Source organism: Mus caroli, chromosome 18 (genome assembly GCF_900094665.2).
Source record: "Mus caroli chromosome 18, CAROLI_EIJ_v1.1, whole genome shotgun sequence".
In the NCBI taxonomy this organism is placed as follows: domain Eukaryota; kingdom Metazoa; phylum Chordata; class Mammalia; order Rodentia; family Muridae; genus Mus; species Mus caroli.
In genome coordinates this window covers 2,709,487-2,728,253 of record NC_034587.1, presented here as the reverse complement: position 1 = coordinate 2,728,253, position 18,767 = coordinate 2,709,487, and the positions used below count along the sequence as shown (strand labels likewise).

Below are 18,767 nucleotides of genomic sequence, written 5' to 3'. Positions count from 1 at the left end.
AAAGGTGGGTTGGATTAGTGGGATTCAGTGAAGCCCTGTTATTTTGTGCTGGGCCACCAACTCTCACAGGAAGCAGCTAGGTCACCTGTCCTGCATTTAGCAGAATCTAAGAGCTTTGCAGCTAATATTCCCCTTCTCGTCCTATTTTTCAGTTGGTTATTCATAGCTTTCTTTCATGGTGACTTATAATGTTCACAATTGAGAACAAAAATACCAAAGCAAAACTGCTGGAAAAAAAACCCAAAAATCAAAAACAAACAAAAACAAAAAAAAAAAGGAAAAAAGAAAAAAAGGCTAGGAAAGCTCCAAAAAGATTTGGGGGAAAAAAAAAAAACAACAAAAAAAAACAAACCAAACTTGTGTATTGATTGTAAAATCTTTATAATTACTGTTAGAACAGTAGAAAAAATGAGATATGCCCAGGAACTCTGTATGTATTTCTTAGCTTTTTAGTTCTGTAAATGAAAGTGATTTGTCTATCAGGATCCCAATTTATGTGTAAGAATAGACATTTCCAAAGTCTCTGGACACATCTTTTATCAGTTGTGAAGAAAGGATTCACATGGGAGGTAAAACTGAGAGACTTTGTGAATCTGAATACATCTTTGTATTTAATTAATCAAATGCTTGAGTGTAAAATTCTAGGGAAATAATTTTCTCTCACAGTTACAAGTTGTTTTAAACTTCACTTGAATCAGGCATCTACCAGTTGCTTGTCTTCCCTGTTGGACCCAGTGAATTTTTCCACAGACTGAGGTTTTCAGCTCCTCTCCCTACAGCATGAGGGCCTCTAAGGCATCGGTGTCAGCATTCAGGCCTCGGGTGCCTTAGTCTTTGAGTCCATCTTAATTGTGTTTGCTTTGCAACTGAGGTTCTTCCTGATTGCCCTCTTGGGGGGATTAACATCATAGTTCTGCTTGGGAACTGTGCCTAAAGAATGGGCATGAAGAAAGGATTCTGGTACTGTTAGTCCTCTCATCTTTCATACCCTGAATGTCAGCTCCCAGGTCTAATGCTTGTTTCTGAGCCAGCTCCAGTAAGTCTCTTGGTATCCAATACCATTTCCTACCTGCCAGTTTAGACTAAGCTCTCTTCTGCATGGTTAAGTGAGATGTTTGTTATCTGCTAACTTGCTCTTCCAGTTCTTGTAGGTGGGTATCTTTTTAGACATAATTCACTATAGTTATTTTTGTAAAATTTGATAGAGAGTGGCCATGCTTCTCTGTCTAACCTTAGAACAGTGGTTCTCAACCAGCCTAATGCTGCAACTCTTTAATGAAGTGCTTCATGTTGTGGTGACCTGCAACCATAAAATTATTATTGTTGCTGCTTCATAACTGTAACTTTGCTATGTTGTGAATCGTAATGTAAATATCTGACATGTGACCCTGTGAAAGGGTTGTTTGACCCTCAAAGGGTTTGGGCCACAGGTTGAGAGGCTGTTTTAGAAGCTTTCCTGATGATTGCCTTAGGACAATGGTTCTTATCTGGTGACAGTGCTTTCCAGAATCTTGGCAGTGTTTGGAGTAGACTAAGTATCACAGTGAGGGAGTACTGCTGTGTTAGAGGCCAGAGGTGCTGCTTCTGTTTGACACAGCATATGACAACTGTTCACACCAAAGGGTTATCTGGTCTGAGTGTAGCAGACCTGCTACCCACTGCTGGACTTCCACCATGTCTGCTTTATCACAGTTTAACCTTTACCAGTCTCCTCTGGCCCTTAATGCTTTTTTTTTTTTTTTTTTTGGTTTTTCGGGACAGGGTTTCTCTGTGTAGCCCTGNCTGTCCTGGCACTCACTTNGTAGACCAGGCTGGCCTCGAACTCAGAAATCCGCCTGCCTCTGCCTCCCGAGTGCTGGGATTAAAGGCGTGCGCCACCACGCCCGGCTCCTTAATGCTTTTTTATTATTGTATATTTTGTTTCTGTTTTTAGCTTCTCTATTGTGTATTACAACTCAACATTAATCCTTAATTTTACTTTTTCCCCTTCAAATTTCTTCTGTTTTAGTACATGCTTTTAAATTTCCTTGTGAGCTTTTCTTAGTGATAGAATTTTTTTCTTCGGTCTGGAAATGTGGTGTATGTGTGTATGCACACACATGCGCCTACACATGCTCAGCACACACATTGTTGAGTTACTTAAGGATTTAATGTAGTTCCAAGTTGGCTTTTGAGTTGGTTCTTTTTGTTAGTTTGGTTTGCTAACTTATTCTTGTGATTTTTAGCTTCCATTGTTGATGCTGAAAGCTCAGCTGTCATTTTCTCCTATAAAGAGTACACTGTCTTTTCTGGCTAGTTGCTTAGATGATTTATATATGTAATCTCACTAGGATGTGAATGGTAAAGATGCCTTTGTTAGTCTCCTTTCTATTGTGACATCCACTGTAGAAAACCAAGTTAAAGGAGTTCATTTATGCTCATATTTTTAGTCTTTGGACAGTTGGGTCTGTTGTCTCTGGCTGTTCGTAGGGAGAACATCATAGTAGGAGAACATAGTGCAAGAAAGCTGCTCACCGCCAGACAGCTGCTAGGAAAGAGAGGTGAGGGATCAGAGACAGCGAGGAGCCAGGGACAGGCTACACCCTAAAATACGTGCTGCCTGTTACCCATTGGCTGAAGCCAGTCCTCTCTTACTCATCCTTACCTCAGGTATGGATTGACCTCATCCTCAGGGTTAGCGCCCTCTCAGTAGCTCCAAGAGCTGAGAACCAAGCCTTTCAGCTGTTCTGTATCTAAACTGTAATTATTTTTATTTCCTGTCAGGAAATAAATATTTCTTTGTCTAGGATTGTATGAATATGATAAAATAGCCAATGTTAGTTGTACCTCACAACTTATAATATACTGAAGACAAATATATTTTGAAAAGTAAATACTATATTATTAATATATTCAAGTTTTCCTAGTATGTATAGCCAAGTAAATTCAGTCTTTTTAGATTCTCACTCACTGCATATTTATATTCAAAGAAGAAAAATCTGTGTTTCTGACTGTTTATAGCCTCTTTCATCAGAAGAAAACTACCACAGCAGTTGTTTCAGCCAGTCAGATAGTCAGTGTGGCTCTCCTCCCAGGGGTTGGTCAGAAGAGCTGGATGAACGTGGGCATACCTTGTATACCAGTGACTATACTCAGGAAAAGGTACTTCTCTTTTTCTTCTTTTTCTCATTAGTGAACCTTGGCAGAGTCCTCACGAGATCATTGTGCACTGAGGTTTGATAGTAAAATAAACTCCTAAGCTGGCATGGAGGTATATATGTATAACCCAGCAGTTGGGAGGCAGAGGTGGGATGTTGAATTTGAGGTTAGTCTCCACTGATCAGCAAAGCTCTTTTTCTAAAAAATCTCATGAGAAGTATTCCTCATAGCAATTTTACAATGGAGTACATAGGAGTACTACTGATTCATGGTTTTGTTGGTGTGTTGTGGCTGGGGATAGGACACGGCATTCACATATGATAGGTAAGCACTCAATTACTAAGCTACATCCTGATTCTTGCTTCACAGTTTAAATGGGCTACAGCAATGGTGGTTTTCCGGTACTGATAACCCATTCAGATGAACCTTTGAGGGCAGACCTGTTGTCATTTGCTTAAGGTTCTTCAATAAAAATATTTGTTGCTATTTCTCTTGGGGAAAGTTGTTTTTTTTTTTTCCCAATGGATTTTCCAACCTGCTATTATCACAGACTTTCTTCACACCACTTATATTTTTTTTCCGTTATGACTGAGTTTTTGTAAAACAAAGACCATGAATCTAATATTTTGTGATTAATAAATATCAAAATTTTAAGCACTACATAAATAGTCATTTTAAATGGTGGCTGACTGGCTTACTAGTTAAAGATAGGGGGTAAGCAAATAGCCCCTTTTCCTGCTTCAGTTAGTTAGTCCCAACATGTATAGAATTAGTGGTTTTGCTTCTATAAAGATAAATATTATTATTTATTTATTCTCTGTTCTATATTATGTGCAGTTCTCTTGTTCCTTGAAATGCATTGGCTGAGGGAAATAATGAGGATTTGTGTAAAGTTAGGCTTAAATTATGAGATTTTTATACCAGAACTTAAAAAAAATGTTTTTAATGTTTTAAACTTGTTCTCAGGATGTTTTAGACACTCTGCTATACCAGCAGATGCGTGTCTCCGTGTATGTTTTATGTCATATGTTTCTTACTATGTTGTCACATACTATTTGAATTATTATGTGACATTTGAGGAAAGAGAGACGTGCATACTAGTATCGAGTATTATATTTACCAACCATAAGTGCACTTTCCTATCATGCTAACCTTCTGGAGTTCATTTGTTTATTTATTTCTCTGTTGCTAGTAGGATGAAATTTCTAAGAACAGTATCTAATAATCTTACTATAGCCATTTAAACTAGCCTTTATTTAAATTGAATACGAACCTGTTGTGTTTTTGTAGTGGCTCAAGCATGTTGATGATCAAGGTAGACAGTATTACTACAGCGCAGATGGATCTCGGTCAGAGTGGGAATTGCCAAAGGTAAGGAGCTTAATGCTGGCCTTATTGCATAATGTCTGAAGACAGCTGCATGAGACTCATTGTTTTTTATTTTTTGGATTTTTTTTTTTATTGTTGTCTTTGTTTGTTGTTTTAGAGACAAAGTCTCATTTTGTAGCTCAGACTGGTCTGAAGTTCCCAATGTAGATCAGGGTAGCTTTAAACTTACTTTACAGATTTATTCTTAGCTTTGTTTTATTCTTTAAAAAGCAGAAGACTTTTTTTCTCCTAAGTTCATTTGCAACCCCGTGGTTCCCTAACATTGTCAGAGATGTATATTTACCACTTTCTCATCTAGGTTATTCTCAATCAGGAAATTTTTTGATAGCTTGAAACTAGTTTCTTATTATCTCCCAAAATAAGAGTGCTACTTAATGCCAGTAGTACCAGCCTGTCTAGTTATCTGAGGATCTTACCTGGAATGGGCCTTATGTCTTTTTAGGAGAAAGGATAGTGGTCTTATTCAAGACCATCATCAGTGAAGGTATATGTAAGTGAATCATATGTGTGTGAGCGCACACACACACACTTGATACCTACCAGGTATGGATAAACATAGGGCACAGTACAGTTAGTTAAACAATATATTGATACTAAGATTTTTTCAAAATATGAGATGCATGTGAGTGATGAACACATTGTTCGTCATATAATATAGCACGAAAGGGGACGAGAGATGGATCTGGAAGTTGTATTCAGAAGGCATCAATGTGTACCAAATACTATGTCACTTTATAGAAAAATACCTGAAGCAAATATCTTACAGTAAAACAGTAAAACTTAGTGCTAGGTTCTTACTAGAGCTTATTTTTATGTATGTGCTTAAAATAATACACACTGGGCTGGCGTGATGGCTCAGTGGGTAAGAGCACTGACTGCTCTTCCGAAGGTCCTGAGTTCAAATCCCAGCAACCACATGGTGGCTTACAACCATCCGTATTGAGATCTGGCGCCGTCTTCTGGTGTGTCTGAAGACAGCTACAGTATACTTGTATTCTAAAATAAATAAATAGATTAAAAAAATAATAATACACACTAAGATTTTAGTTCAGATTTTTAAAAAGTTTTTTATAGGAATTAGAAACATGTTAAAATTTGGTCATCATTTTAAACTAAGGGTGTTTAAGTTGTGGTATTTCTTTGGTCTTTTTCTCTATTATGAGTACTTTGTTATTGGTGTCTCACATTTTTGTTGTGCTTGATTTGCCCCTATGAATATTCTCTGCCTAGTAAATTATGAGTACATTTAAAATTATGATTATTACCTGAATTAATTTTACATTATTTTTCTTACCACCTTTCTAAATCATAGTAATTACAAGCTCAAAAGCTAGGCAAGGTTCCATGAAAATTTCATATATAAACTTACACAGTCACATGTTTGCTAGAGATGATTGTATTTCAGAGAAGCCCTGTGTAACAGGTCTCTTTAAATTAAATGTCTGGCACAGGATATTGGTGGTCTTTAAGCATTATCATTGTTTAGTTTAGAAGTAATAATTTGAAGATAGTTGTCAGAAAACACTGAATTGGTTTGTATGCATTCATTTTGGAGAGTCAAAAAATAACATACTGTGCACGCATACTCTAATATATAATTAGTGTAATTATAATCAAAGTCATTGAAAGCTAAGGTTTGCTGGACTGATTTTAGAGCTGAGGGGCATTGATACAAGGAATCCTTCCCTTTCAGGGGGAAGAAAAGTATCTGTATAAAAGTTTATTTGTACAACTTAAATACCCTACATAAGGTAATATAACTCTCAAAGCTTAATAGTTCTCTATGTTTTTATATGATCTACATAACATGCTAATTTCACATGCAGCTTTCTCTTGACTGTGACTGTTCTATTTTCTACACTGTTGGTGTATTCAGAAGTAGTGTTCAGAACTTACACACTTTGGAAAAATAGCAGTGTGTCTAGCCTTACGTGAGACAAAACAAACCTTTAAACCATGAAATGTAAAACTGTATGTGTGAACCTTACTGAAGCCTTATGATAACTGTGGTAGTATTTTTATGAAGAACTGGGATGTTTCTACTTCATTTACTCTTAGGACATCTCTGAGTGAGGTAACAACTCTGCTCTGTCTGTTTTGCAACTGAAGAACAATTTCAGAGGAGTAAATATTTTACAAAAGACAACATAAGACAATATAGCCGGGTATATCCCACTCTAAAATCAAGGTCTCAGTCATGTTACAAGGCTGCTCAGTAAGAAGATTGAGATGAGACAAGTCTTGGTGTGGTATCACTTGAACATTGCCTAGTGTCATGTGTCATTAGGAGCTACTGTAGATTCATATTTGTATCTTTACTTATGGACTGTATTTTGTTTTGTTTAGTATAATGCTTCATCTCAGCAGCAAAGAGAAATAATTAAAAGTAGGAGTTTGGACAGGCGGCTGCAAGAACCAATAGTGTTAACTAAATGGAGACATAGCACCATTGTGTTGGACTCCAACGACAAGGTAAGAGCTTGGAAAAAATGTGTTAAGAGTTTTGGCAAGTGTTTGGGAACTATATTGTTCACAGTGAGTTATAGATATTTTTACTAATATTTATATAAAATTTTGCTGTTAAACATAATTCTTAGCAAAAATATTAACTTATTTTGAGCAAGTACAAAATAATGTTAGTTTGTTTTAATTTTTCATTATTGTGTACATATAATGTACCTTGATTATATTGCCCCCTCATTAGCCTATTTTATGCTCTTCCCACTGAATCCCAACAAAATTTTTCTCAACAAAATCTCCCTCCTTTCATCTGTTTGCTTTTATAGTCCACTACATTTAACTAAGGGTTGCTGAGTGAGCCTGGGTGGAAGGACAGGGCAGCTTACCAGTGGCTATGCCACTGAGAAGTATGATGCCTCCCCAGCCCCAGCCATTAGCTGCCCATAACCCCTCAGGGCAGACTGAGACCTAAGCTCCTTCCCATGTGTGCTGGAATGCTGAGACTCTTAGTCTTGACAAGGTATGCAGGCAGTCTCTGCTGCTCTGAGCCACATCGTATCCAGAAGGGTTTCATAGCACTCCTTCCTGTATTCGTTCTTTCTTCACTCTCTCTTGTTGGCCCCGAACCTGGGAAGGTGATACAGATAACCTGTTTAGGGCAGAACACACAATAGTTACTTAATTCTTGCATGTAAGTTAATGGTTTTGTCTACATGCAATGGGAAAATATTTCTTAACTAAATGGCATGAGTTTGTATTTAGTATCAGATACTATGTGTTAGTTTTTGGCTTAGAGTTTTCTCAAATTCTGTACAATAGATCAACTTTTTTGTGACTTCCTGATCAGATATCACTTGACATATTTGAGCTAGCATGTGCATGTGTGTATATGAGTGTATAGTATATAATGTTTACACACACACTATTTTAAGCCACTTTTGCTGTCTTTGGTCTTCAGGAAGTTTTATATAGTAAAGGTTTCATTTTCTTTGTCCCGGGAAAGCCTGTGATCCTACTTTCTCTATTCTCTCCCATAATATTGCTTTTATCAGTCTGAGAAGTAACGTTCTATGTTTCTAATAGAATATGGATTTTGATTCAGGTTTCAGAAAGGATCTTCTTAAACTTCTTCATCTGTACTGTTAGGATATGATTTTCTTTCAGGGCATGGTGGGCATTTACAGTATATCAGTCATATCCATTAGAAGGAGAAGGGAAAGGGGTTGATAATATTCTATAATTAAACACATTACCTTTAGAAAGGTCTTTGATCACTTTTGTAGCATAATTAACAGGTCTTCCATATCTCTCTCTCTCTCTCTCTCTCTCTCTCTCTCTCTCTCTCTCTCTCTCTCTCTCAAAAAAAAACAAAAAAACAAACATGATCTTTCTCTGTAGCCTAGGCTGGCTTGGAACTTAGCAACTGAAAGTGTTTGGGAAAGATTAGGAGGTGTGGCCTCACTTGAGGAGGTGTGTTACTACAGGTAGGTTTCCCCACTACACACATCTTGAGCTTGTGGATCATTTGTAAGCTCTTAGCTACTGCTCTAGCACTGTTCTTGAAGAGACACCATGATAAAGCCAACCTTATAAAAGAAAGCATTTAATTTGGAGGGCTCAGGATTAAGAGAGCTACACTTCATGATCATCACAATGGAAACATAAACGTAGCAGGTAGCAGTAACTGAGAGCTTACACGCACAAGGTGTGTGCAGGTAGGTGCCTGTAATAACACACCTCCTTCAGTGAGGCTACATCTCTTAATCTTTCCCAAACACTTTTCACCAACTAGGGACCAAGTGTTCAAATGCATGAGTCCATAAGGGCAGTTCTCATTCAGACTACCGTGCCTCCTGCCTTAGCCTCGAGAGTGCTGGGATCATAGGTAGACACCACTGTGCCTGGTTAAAATGAACTCTGTTAGTTTCCCCAGTGTTTGGCTACTTTCACTCTTAAATCCTTCTGTAAACAATTGATTTCATTCAGCTCAAAATAAGATGTTTTGTTAGTGCAATTGAGTGTAAATTTGTCTTTCTATATAAAACAAGGTAGACTTTTAAAAGAGTGTAGTGTGCACACTTTCTATATTTATAATAACTTACAGAACAATAATGAAAGTAGACCAGTTTCCAGTTTTTATTTTCAAGAATAATTTACAACTAAGTGTAGACATCTAAAAGACAAATGAATGGCATTTTGGAATCAGTATTTTTGAAGATGTGTTTGAAAATCTGTTAGTATTGAGATTAGCCTAGGCAAGTGAAATTCCTAGAAGTATTAATGGAAAATACAATCAATTCCAGGAGTTAATTACATTTCTAGGTCTATAGAAAACTGCTAACTGCCATATATAATGTGGCAAGGCAAAACCTATTGGTGAGCTACCTCTGCTACCTCTTCCAGTGATAGGAAAGGTATTTTGGTGAGATAGACTTAGACTTCCTTTTTTCAAGTTTTCCGTCATCTTCAAGGGTGCACGTGCATGCACGAACACCTGCACACATATTCCTGTGAGATTTCAGCTTTAAACTGATCCTTGACGGTACCTTTACTGAGAATTACTTCATGTCCTTTTTCATCTAAGCCCTTAGGCAGCAGCAATGTGATTGTCCTGAGAACAGACATTTACTTATTTTTAGTAGAAATCTGTCTCTTCAAGTTGGCCTTTGAAATAGATTCACAGCTAACTGCTTCATCAAGTAAATATTTCCATTTCGTTTTATCACCTAAATATGCTGTCTTCAAATAGGGCAGTCTTTGAGGCTATGGAAAAGAGATTACACTAGGACAAGCTTATACATAATGGCACCTATAACTTTAATGGAATAAAATCCAGTGTTATGCAGCAAGCCTTGTTAAAATGACATGAGTTCACAGGTAAGATTACCTTGAAGGAGGTAGTTGTAGGTGTGTCTTTATTATGTCTGAGTGGGTTTCCTTGTTTCTCCTTATATATGGCTTTTACTAAAACTATTCATGGATGTGAAAGATGTGTATGCACATATTCTTACAGGGATACATAAATGTACAGTTGTTTGTTTACTGTAATTATAATTGTGTATTCGTTATCACTCGTACTTGTGGGTTGTAGGACTGTAGGCTGTATATCACTTTTACTCCCTTACTGTGTTGTTATGGATTTTTCAGGCTTTATCTTTTCAGGCTGTTTTAATACACATAGAAGTCATATGACTGAGCTCAGAAAAAACTCTGAAAGAAGGTGAAAGGCAAGTCTGGATAGCTGAGTTTGCTTTTCTTGGATTTGTAGCTAGGATTCTAATACTTTGTCCATTAGTGGTGTTAGCTTTGGTTGTTTTGTTGTAAGATTGTTCTTCCAAAGGTTTCCCTGTAAATCTTGATTGCTGTAGCGTTTCTGTGGGTACAAATGTATAGGGTGCAAATTGAAGATTTTTTTTTTTTTTTTTGCAAGTGAATGAGTGTTGAAATCAGGGTTTTTACACTGTTCTTAAAATGTTCCTAGGTTTGTTGTCAGAATCTTGTAATTTTATAAGCATAGATGTTGGGATGAGCAGATGTGGAGATGAGTAATCAAAGCACTGTCTGCTTGGACTGGGAATTAGTAAGAGAATGAGTAAACTTCATCATTTACTTGATGAAGCAATTAGTGTGAATCTATTTCAAAGGCCAACTTGAAGAGACAGATTTCTACTAAAAATAAGTAAATATCTGTTCTCAGGACAATCACATTGCTGCTGCCTAAGGGCTTAGATGAAAAAGGACATGAAGTAATTCTCAGTAAACGTACAGTCAAGGATCAGTAAGGGGGCTAGGATGATTTCTCATTCTCTTTTCCTCAAACATCTAGGAGAATGGAAACTTTAAAGTAGGTATTAGTACCAAAAAAAATTACTTTTCAGTCTTACCTTTCATAAGAAGTAATATCTTTCAGATTTGACCAAACTGGCTGTTGATAGAACCCCTCGCTTGTTGTTATATTGTTGTAAACTTAAACATGTATATCCCTCCACCTCCCAGTGCATCATTAATCTTTAAATTCTAGATTTCTCTGGCATATATCTATATCTTTATATCTAATTATTGGACAGTAACTATAAATTCCTTTAATGCTGATAAATGACTAAATTTATTTCCCCATATTGCTTTAGACTAAAAATTTCACTTGTCAATTATCACTTAATTCTTGTGAATGTACTTTATAGCACTTAATAATCATACCTATCATACTAATAGTACGTTATATGGTGACTGGTGTACAGGTAATTTTAAATAGGGTTAATTAAAAGTGATAAAATGCTGTTTTACCCAACATAGTTGCTATATGAACATGCCATAGGTTGTAAACTTTTAGTAACATCTGTAGTTTTCAGATCAGTGTCACCTGACTTCTAGAGCATCTGAGATAGAAAATAACAAGGAAACAGTTTCCTTTGTTTGCCTTGTTACATTCTCCCACTGTGATCAGGAAGAAACAGACATGTTTAAAATAGAGTAACGTTTTTCATTACTTATTTCTTGTAGGATTCTCCAACTACCACCAAACTCTGCTTACCTGAAAATGAATCTCCTCCTACTTCATCAAAGCGCCAAGATCCAGTTAGTATGTTAGAAACACAGAATAAATAGCCTAGCCGTTTCAATCACTTTCAGGAAATTAATTTTCTTTAAATATAATGTTGAAGTATTTCTTGTGCCTCTATTAAATTTTATTGGCCTTTTAGAAAAATTATAACTAAAACAGTTTTAAGAATCAAATTTTATTCATTTTAAAGCCCCTTTTGTATGAAATATGCTAGTAGTTTATGTTTACATATATGCTGTATTTAAATATATGCCATATATCAAAGTGACAAATTTATACTTAGTTTTTAAAAGTAAAAAATTCTAAGCCAGGTCTGGTGGCACATGCCTTTAGTTCTGGCACTCAGGAGGCAGAGGCAGAGGCAGAGGCAGAGGCAGAGGCAGATGGATCTCTGTGAGTTCCAAGGCCAGCATGGTCTACATAGTGATTTCCAGGACAGCCAGGACTTCACAGAGAAACCCTGTCTCAAAAAACAAGCAACAGAACTTTCCCAGAGAATATTACAAATTAAATTACACTTCCCTTTCTTTCCCAGGCTGGCAGTCTGAAGGTAAGATGTATGCCCTTCCTTTCCAGTAGCATGGCTGCTCTTGTGCATCTGTGATTTGGAAGAGCTTGTCAGTCTGGGCCAGGGAGGACTAGAGATGATAAGTCTGACTGAAACCTCCCAGCAGCTTTTCTCCTCACGGTGAAACCCATGTTTGGACCCTTTGACCTCATCCTCATGTTCACACACTCCTGCTCTTCCTGTCAACACTGATCTGCTGTTGGCTTGTACTGCTGTCCTCTTACTGGGTAACATTTAACATTTTTTAAAGGAGAACATTTTTAAGCAAGACATATATGCTTAGGCTCTTGTCTGTGTCCCTAGCTCATACTTCATGTGTCCTCTTCTCCCATACTGCACAACGCTTTCCTCTGCCACCGAGGCTCTGCCACACCTTTGCCTGGAAGCCTGTGCATATCCCCAGGATTCAGTTCAGAGTTGGCTTCCTAGAGAATTTAGGCCAGGCCTCTAGGTGAGATGAGGTTCCTTGTGGTACTCCTTGTAGCATGAGTGCTGTTTATTTCATAAAATCAAGAACACCCTCTGTGATCCAGCTTTTGTCTCTGTCTTCTCCAGCAAGGAGACACTGTTAGCAGAGACGGGAATATCCATTCCTACTGCACAGCCACACAGTAGTTGCTGAGCAAATACTTGTTGAGTTAATGAATGTAACTAACACGTTAAAAAGACAAACTTTGATCGTTACTATTTGATGAAGTTAGGTTAAACTTTTGTTTACTAGTCAGACTTTAGATTCTTTCTGATCATTCTGACTTTTGTTTTCCTTTTCCCACATATATGTGGCAATACATGTATATTTCTTTTTAATTGTTCTTTTTGTTCCTTATATTTTATGATTCCCATCACATTGTATATACTTTTTATTTTTAATTAGCACTAAGTAAGCTAAGAGGTAATGATGGGATGTATTTTTAAATATAGGCAGTATACATTTTACAGAAATATCTCCATAGACTATGTTTTAATAAAAAGGAATTTCTAAGTAATTGTAGAAACAAGAATTTGTAAATCCTTCATACAGTTTAAAAACACTGTTGTTCAATGATCTTCCTGTCCATTTGACATCCATTAAACTGTCCTGGATGCAGAGTGCCCTCTGATGGTCACCCCGGGAACTGCCTCCCTAGTGTGCCTTGTTTCAGTGCTCTGTTAACACAGAACAGCTGTGTTGATGTTGCCAGGACTACTGTTTCCACATAAACAGGGTGTTCTTTCCTCCTCACACTGAGGCTGTTATCCCTTTGACCTCTCTTCCTGATATCTATTTTGCAGGCCCCTCCTCTGTGTGCCTTGCTTCTAAGAGTCCTATTTGTCTCTTCCATTCTGTCTAGTTACTACCCAGCTATCTCCCCCTCTCTCTGTATGTGAATTAAAATCTTGGCATAAATGTTTAGTGGCAATGAAGGTACAGATTTAGAAGGCTTTATAAAAATATAACATTGAAACAGATTCTGCTGTCTACATAGTTGCTTAAACTTCGCTCTTTGCTCACTATCCTCCCTTTCCTCTGTGTGCATGGCATCTCTGTCCCCTCATGACCTGTTTCTCTCTGGAAGTTAGCCCCTTTCTCACTTTCCTTGGTCAAGTTCAGACCTTTGGCATTCTTCAGCATATCAGTTAGAGGTGCAGCTGGTTGCCAGCCTGCCGTTGTCTCTTAGTGCCTCTCTTCTTGCCACTTGTTTACCTTGCCTCATAATTGGTAGGCCCTGTGATGTTCTTTCTGCCTTTCTCCTTCTGTCTCCATCTGGCTACTCCGTAGGTTAGAGGTCAGCTCCTGTAGGAAGCTGCTCTGATTCTGTTCTCTGTCTTCCAGGTTGAACTCAATTCTCCTGTCCAGGTTGAGATAGGAGTCCATTTCTCAGAGCACTTAACGTATTGTGTAATGATTGTTTGGGGTACTTTCTGTACATTTGAGTTTAGCAAGTTTTGTTCTTTTATATTCAAATGAGAGTGCTCAGTACTTAGAGGGCCAGTGCCTCCATCTTACTCCCTGTGGGAATTTGGAGAAAGTACTGACTCCTTTTGAACAGTGCCTGAATAAATGCAGCCTCTTGCATGTTTCTCGTTTCTGGTTTTAAATCAGTTTTATCTGTTGACTCTGGTAAAAAAAAAAAAAATCTCTGACTTAAGTTCTTTCTCATTCCTGTACTCACACTGTCTGTCACTACTGCTGTCCCATTCGTTTTCACTCTTTATTTTGATACCTGAATCTCCTTCCTCCTGCTGCTGCTGCTTTTATGCTATTCCACCTATAGCTTTAAAAACATCCCAGAGTCTCACTTCTGACAGTTCACATTAAGTCATCCAGAGAAGTTAATGTTGTTATTCTCATTCTTTGGAAAGCTTTTATCTGTATCTGATGAAAGGACAGTAAACTCAGAAGGCTCTTAGGTAGTAACTTATACATACTTAAAATTGTATTTATGTAGTGTCTTGTACATACTTAAAATTGTGTCATTGGCACTTTTGTTGAAAGACAATAGGGTTCTTATGAAAAGTATCAAATGTGTATCTGAGAGATCAAACACCTATGCTTTATAAAATGATTGTAGTAAAATTGTAACTAAGTTATATCCAAGTTTTCAGTCTGCCAACAATAAATAAGAGTTAACAAATTTTCAGTTAGAGATGCAAGCAAAGTTTCAAACATTATCTTCTAAATATTATTGAGAAGGTAGTCAATATTATATTTATATGCTATATAAAAAAGATTTATATTTTCTTGTTAAAGTACTTAGAGAGAATTTGCTGAGGAACCAATCAAACAAATTTTGGGGCTGGAGAGATTGCTCAGTGGTTAGGAATGTTTGCTGCTCTTGCAGAGGACTTTGCAGTTTGGTTCCCAGCACTCATTATCAGGCAGCTGACACACCTGTGATTCCAGTACCAAGGGATCTGATCTGACCTGCTGACCTCTGCAGGTACCCACACTTGTGTGCACATACCAACAAATAGATAAATATGAGTAAAAATAAAGCAAAAAGCTTTTTAAAAGAAACAAATTTTGAATTTTTTTGTGTTTATATATGTGTTTCAGTTGAGTTATAATTGACTGCTGTCTCATGTACATATTGTTTCTAGTATTGATGATTTTAATATCCACCAACTCATTATGATGAATCTCATTTGTATAGGAAACTAATGTGGTGAGAAAGTATTTCATGTTCATTTGCAGGTCTTTTGAGAAGACATCAGCTAGCTTTTGCTTGCATGATGGTTAATGATAAAGTTTTGTCACTTTTGCATTTGTAATGTCATGGCTAATAAGTCTAGTGTTTTCAGGACCTAGGTCCATGGTGATCTGTTTAATGAAGCACATACTGACATTTCTTTATATCATATATCACATTAATTCTATGTAGTATACTGGACACTTTTGAATAATTTATCAGTCATTTCATTTGTCTGACTAGTCATTATTATGTTCTGACAAGATCAGTATTTTTTTAAATCTACTATTTATCATCATAACATCACATCACATTCTTTGAACAGGCTGACCAGTGAGCCCTTGGCATCTGTCTGTTTCCTCCCCCAATACTGGGGATCCAGGCATGAGTAGCCCCACTTGACTTTTTTTTTTGGTGGGGATTTGAACTCAGGCCTCCATATTTACAAAGCAGATATAAACCATTTTTCTGGTGGTTACTGGTAAAATTCTAATTGCTAACAAAGTATCTAAATGGCTGCTGTGACTTCAGGAGAAAAAGATATTTTGCCAGGCGTTGTTGGGCATGTCTGTGATCTCCCACTACCTGTGAGTGATGCGGGGGAAGAGGGGTAGTTCAAGCAAGTTTATAGCAAGTTCCAGGTCAGCCTGGGCTGCAGGAACCCTTTCAAAGAAAAAAAGAAAAGTCCTTAATTATAAATTACTGACAATGTCAAGATAAGTATAGTGCTGTGATAATAGGTGTGCTATTTACTAACTAATCTCTAAGTTTTTGTACTGCAAGGTCATTTGGATTCCAGTGATTATTATGGCTTGGATATTAGTATTTGTATGAATTTTACATTAAAAGTATTACTTTGTTCCATAGGGTCAGGAGAAATATGGACTGTTAAATGTAACAAAAATTACTGAAAATGGGAAAAAAGTTCGGTAAGTATGAAATCTTTTAATATTCTTATCTGATTGAAGTAAATGAAAATTTATATCCCAGTAGAACTAATAAAATGGTTTAGGATAATTTTCAATCACATATTTTCTAGTAAGTTTGCCATGAAATATTTCCGTTGTTAACATACTTAAAAATAATATTCATAGAAAAAAATCTTCACCGGCTGTGTGTTCTCATGTCAGGTCCTATGAGCATAAGTGCTTTCCTCTACAGAGGATTTACATGTAGATGTTTGTATATATGTAGATGACAGACCCCCTAGGTGTCTCGGACTCAATTTGTAAACCAGGCTGGCTTCAAATTCATAGAGATCTGCCTGCTTCTCAAGTGCTGGGATTAAAGGCATGTGCCATCATGCCCAGCCATAGGATATACCATTAGACATGGTCTACTTTATATTTATCTTGAAGATGGTTCTAGTTTATGACATCACAGCTAGCGCAGCATGTGCTGCTACAGAATAGTTAATCACTATTTATCTGCAAGGATGTAACCAGACCTGCTGTTAGGATGCATTTAGGGTGCTTACAGTTTTTGCTGTTACATGCATTATTATACCTAGTGTTTTGCTTAGTTAATTTTGCAAATGTAAAATTGATACAGTGATTAGAAGTGCTTGCTTTGCAATGTGGAGGCCCGAGTTCAAATCCCCACCACCAAAAAGCTTGGTGGGACTGCACATGGCAGGATCCCCCAGCATTAGGGGGAAAGAAATAGTCACATACCAAGGGCTCACTGGTCATCTAGCCAGTCTCTTCAGTTCCTATTCAGTAAGACACCCTGTCTCAAGGCAGTAAGACAGGGAGTGGTGGAAGAGGTCATTCAGTGTCTGTTCTGCCTTCTGCCTGTGTGTATGTGGTCATGGGCTCCTGCACACTTGCATGCAAGTACCATACAAACATATACACACAACATCCTTTTTTAAAGGAAGAAAAATAATTTTTCCTTTCACATCTAAATTTGGAAAGGGAGAAAAGCATCTTTCATAGTAGAGAATGGCATAGGTTCACAAACAAACAAAAGTTATCTCAAAACAGCATAAAAGAGGTCCACACAAAATGAAACAGAAAACATATTTTATTAAACAGTGTTAGAATCTTCACTACTTCTAACAGGCAGATAGATGATTTAGATCAACTAAAACAATGGGTGCTCAGATTGAAACAGAGCACTGTGTTTAAAAACAACCTAAAGTGATTTAGAGCTATGAGCAGGGATGTTAAAGTTTAAAAAATAAAGCAGGAATAGGAACCTAGCAAAGAAGAAATGCATTTGAAGTATTACAAACATGGATACTCTAAAATGGCAAAGCAGGGAGCCAGAGAAATGGCTCAGTGGGTCTGAGTGCCTCTTGCACAGCCATGAGGACCTGAGTTTTGATCCCAGCGCTCCTGTAACAAACATGGTCTCCCCACCTGCTTATAACCACAGTGCAGTAGGGGCAGAAACAAGAGAAATACTAGGATTTGCTGGCTGCCAGCCTAGCCCCAAGCAAGAATTTTAGATTTAGGCAAAGACCTTGCCCTAAAGGAAAATGTGGAGAGTAATAGGGAAGAACACTTCAAGTCCTCTTCTATCCCATGCATGTGCTTGTATAGACTCACATGCAAACACATGCTATACTCTAACATATACACATGTGTATAGAGATGCATAAAATAATAGTATTGTGAATCTGTTCATGGGGAAGCACTAATGATTAATAATAATCATTGACGGGCTAAAGCAGTAGCTCATTTGCTACAGTGCTTATTTACATACACAAAGCTCTGGGTGTAATCCCCAGCACTGCAGGTAGGCGCAGGATCAGAAAGAAGTTCAAGGTCATTTTTGACTACACATTGAAGCTCAGCCCTAGAACACGTAAGACCTAGTCTAAATTATACTTCATTGGGCACAATAAACAAACAGGCAAAAATAGTTGTGCATAAACTACAGGAAATAAATGGAAGAGTAGATCTCATTGACAGGTATTGAATTCTACATCCTGACAAAGTAATCAAACTGAAGTCCTTGCAGAGTTCCCACAAACTGGCTGTGTGGGGCTGGATGGAAAGCAGTACTAAATCTCTATAGCACTGTAGCACGTGGAGTTACAGCAACTGAATTCCCTTATAATATAATTTTATTATTTATAAATACTAATGTGTTTGCTACTTAAGACATTTTCTAAGCTTGAAATAGATACAAAAATAGATTATCAAGTAATGTAAGGTTCACTGCAATGGGGGAAACATTTAAGCAAAAAATCTTTAATGGATAATTTAAGGTAATGAAGAAGGGAAGATTCTGGCTAGACTAAACCGTCAGTCACCTTTAAAGTTCTTAGTAGAAACATCAGTAGTGGTACACATGTTTTTTGTGAACTGTACCTGTGTATCTGGAGACAGAACAGTAAACCAGTAGACAGTTTCTTTTAATATTTTTAATTTTATGTGTATGAGTGTTTTGTCTGTGTGTATATATGTGCACTGTGTGCATGCTGGGTCCAAGGATGTCAAAAGAGGACTCTGAGTCCTCTGGAACTGGGGTT

The 18,767-nt window shown here is 37.2% G+C and overlaps 1 protein-coding gene across 7 annotated transcripts in view; it reads left to right on the top strand.

Moving 5' to 3' along the window:
* The window catches only part of Arhgap12 (Rho GTPase activating protein 12), a 115,044-nt gene that overhangs the window by 75,246 nt on the left and 21,031 nt on the right, over nt 1-18,767 (top strand). For 2 of the 7 annotated variants that reach the window (XM_029471800.1, XM_029471799.1), the window contains 5 exons: nt 4,429-4,509; nt 6,874-6,999; nt 11,488-11,562; nt 12,084-12,098; nt 16,154-16,215. In XM_029471800.1, the coding sequence (XP_029327660.1) occupies nt 4,429-4,509; nt 6,874-6,999; nt 11,488-11,562; nt 12,084-12,098; nt 16,154-16,215 (359 nt within the window). Of the gene's footprint in view, nt 1-3,000; nt 3,142-4,428; nt 4,510-6,873; nt 7,000-11,487; nt 11,563-12,083; nt 12,099-16,153; nt 16,216-18,767 lie in introns of all 7 variants that reach the window. The other 5 variants (XM_029471798.1, XM_021150665.2, XM_021150666.2 and 2 more) reach the window with 5 other exon arrangements.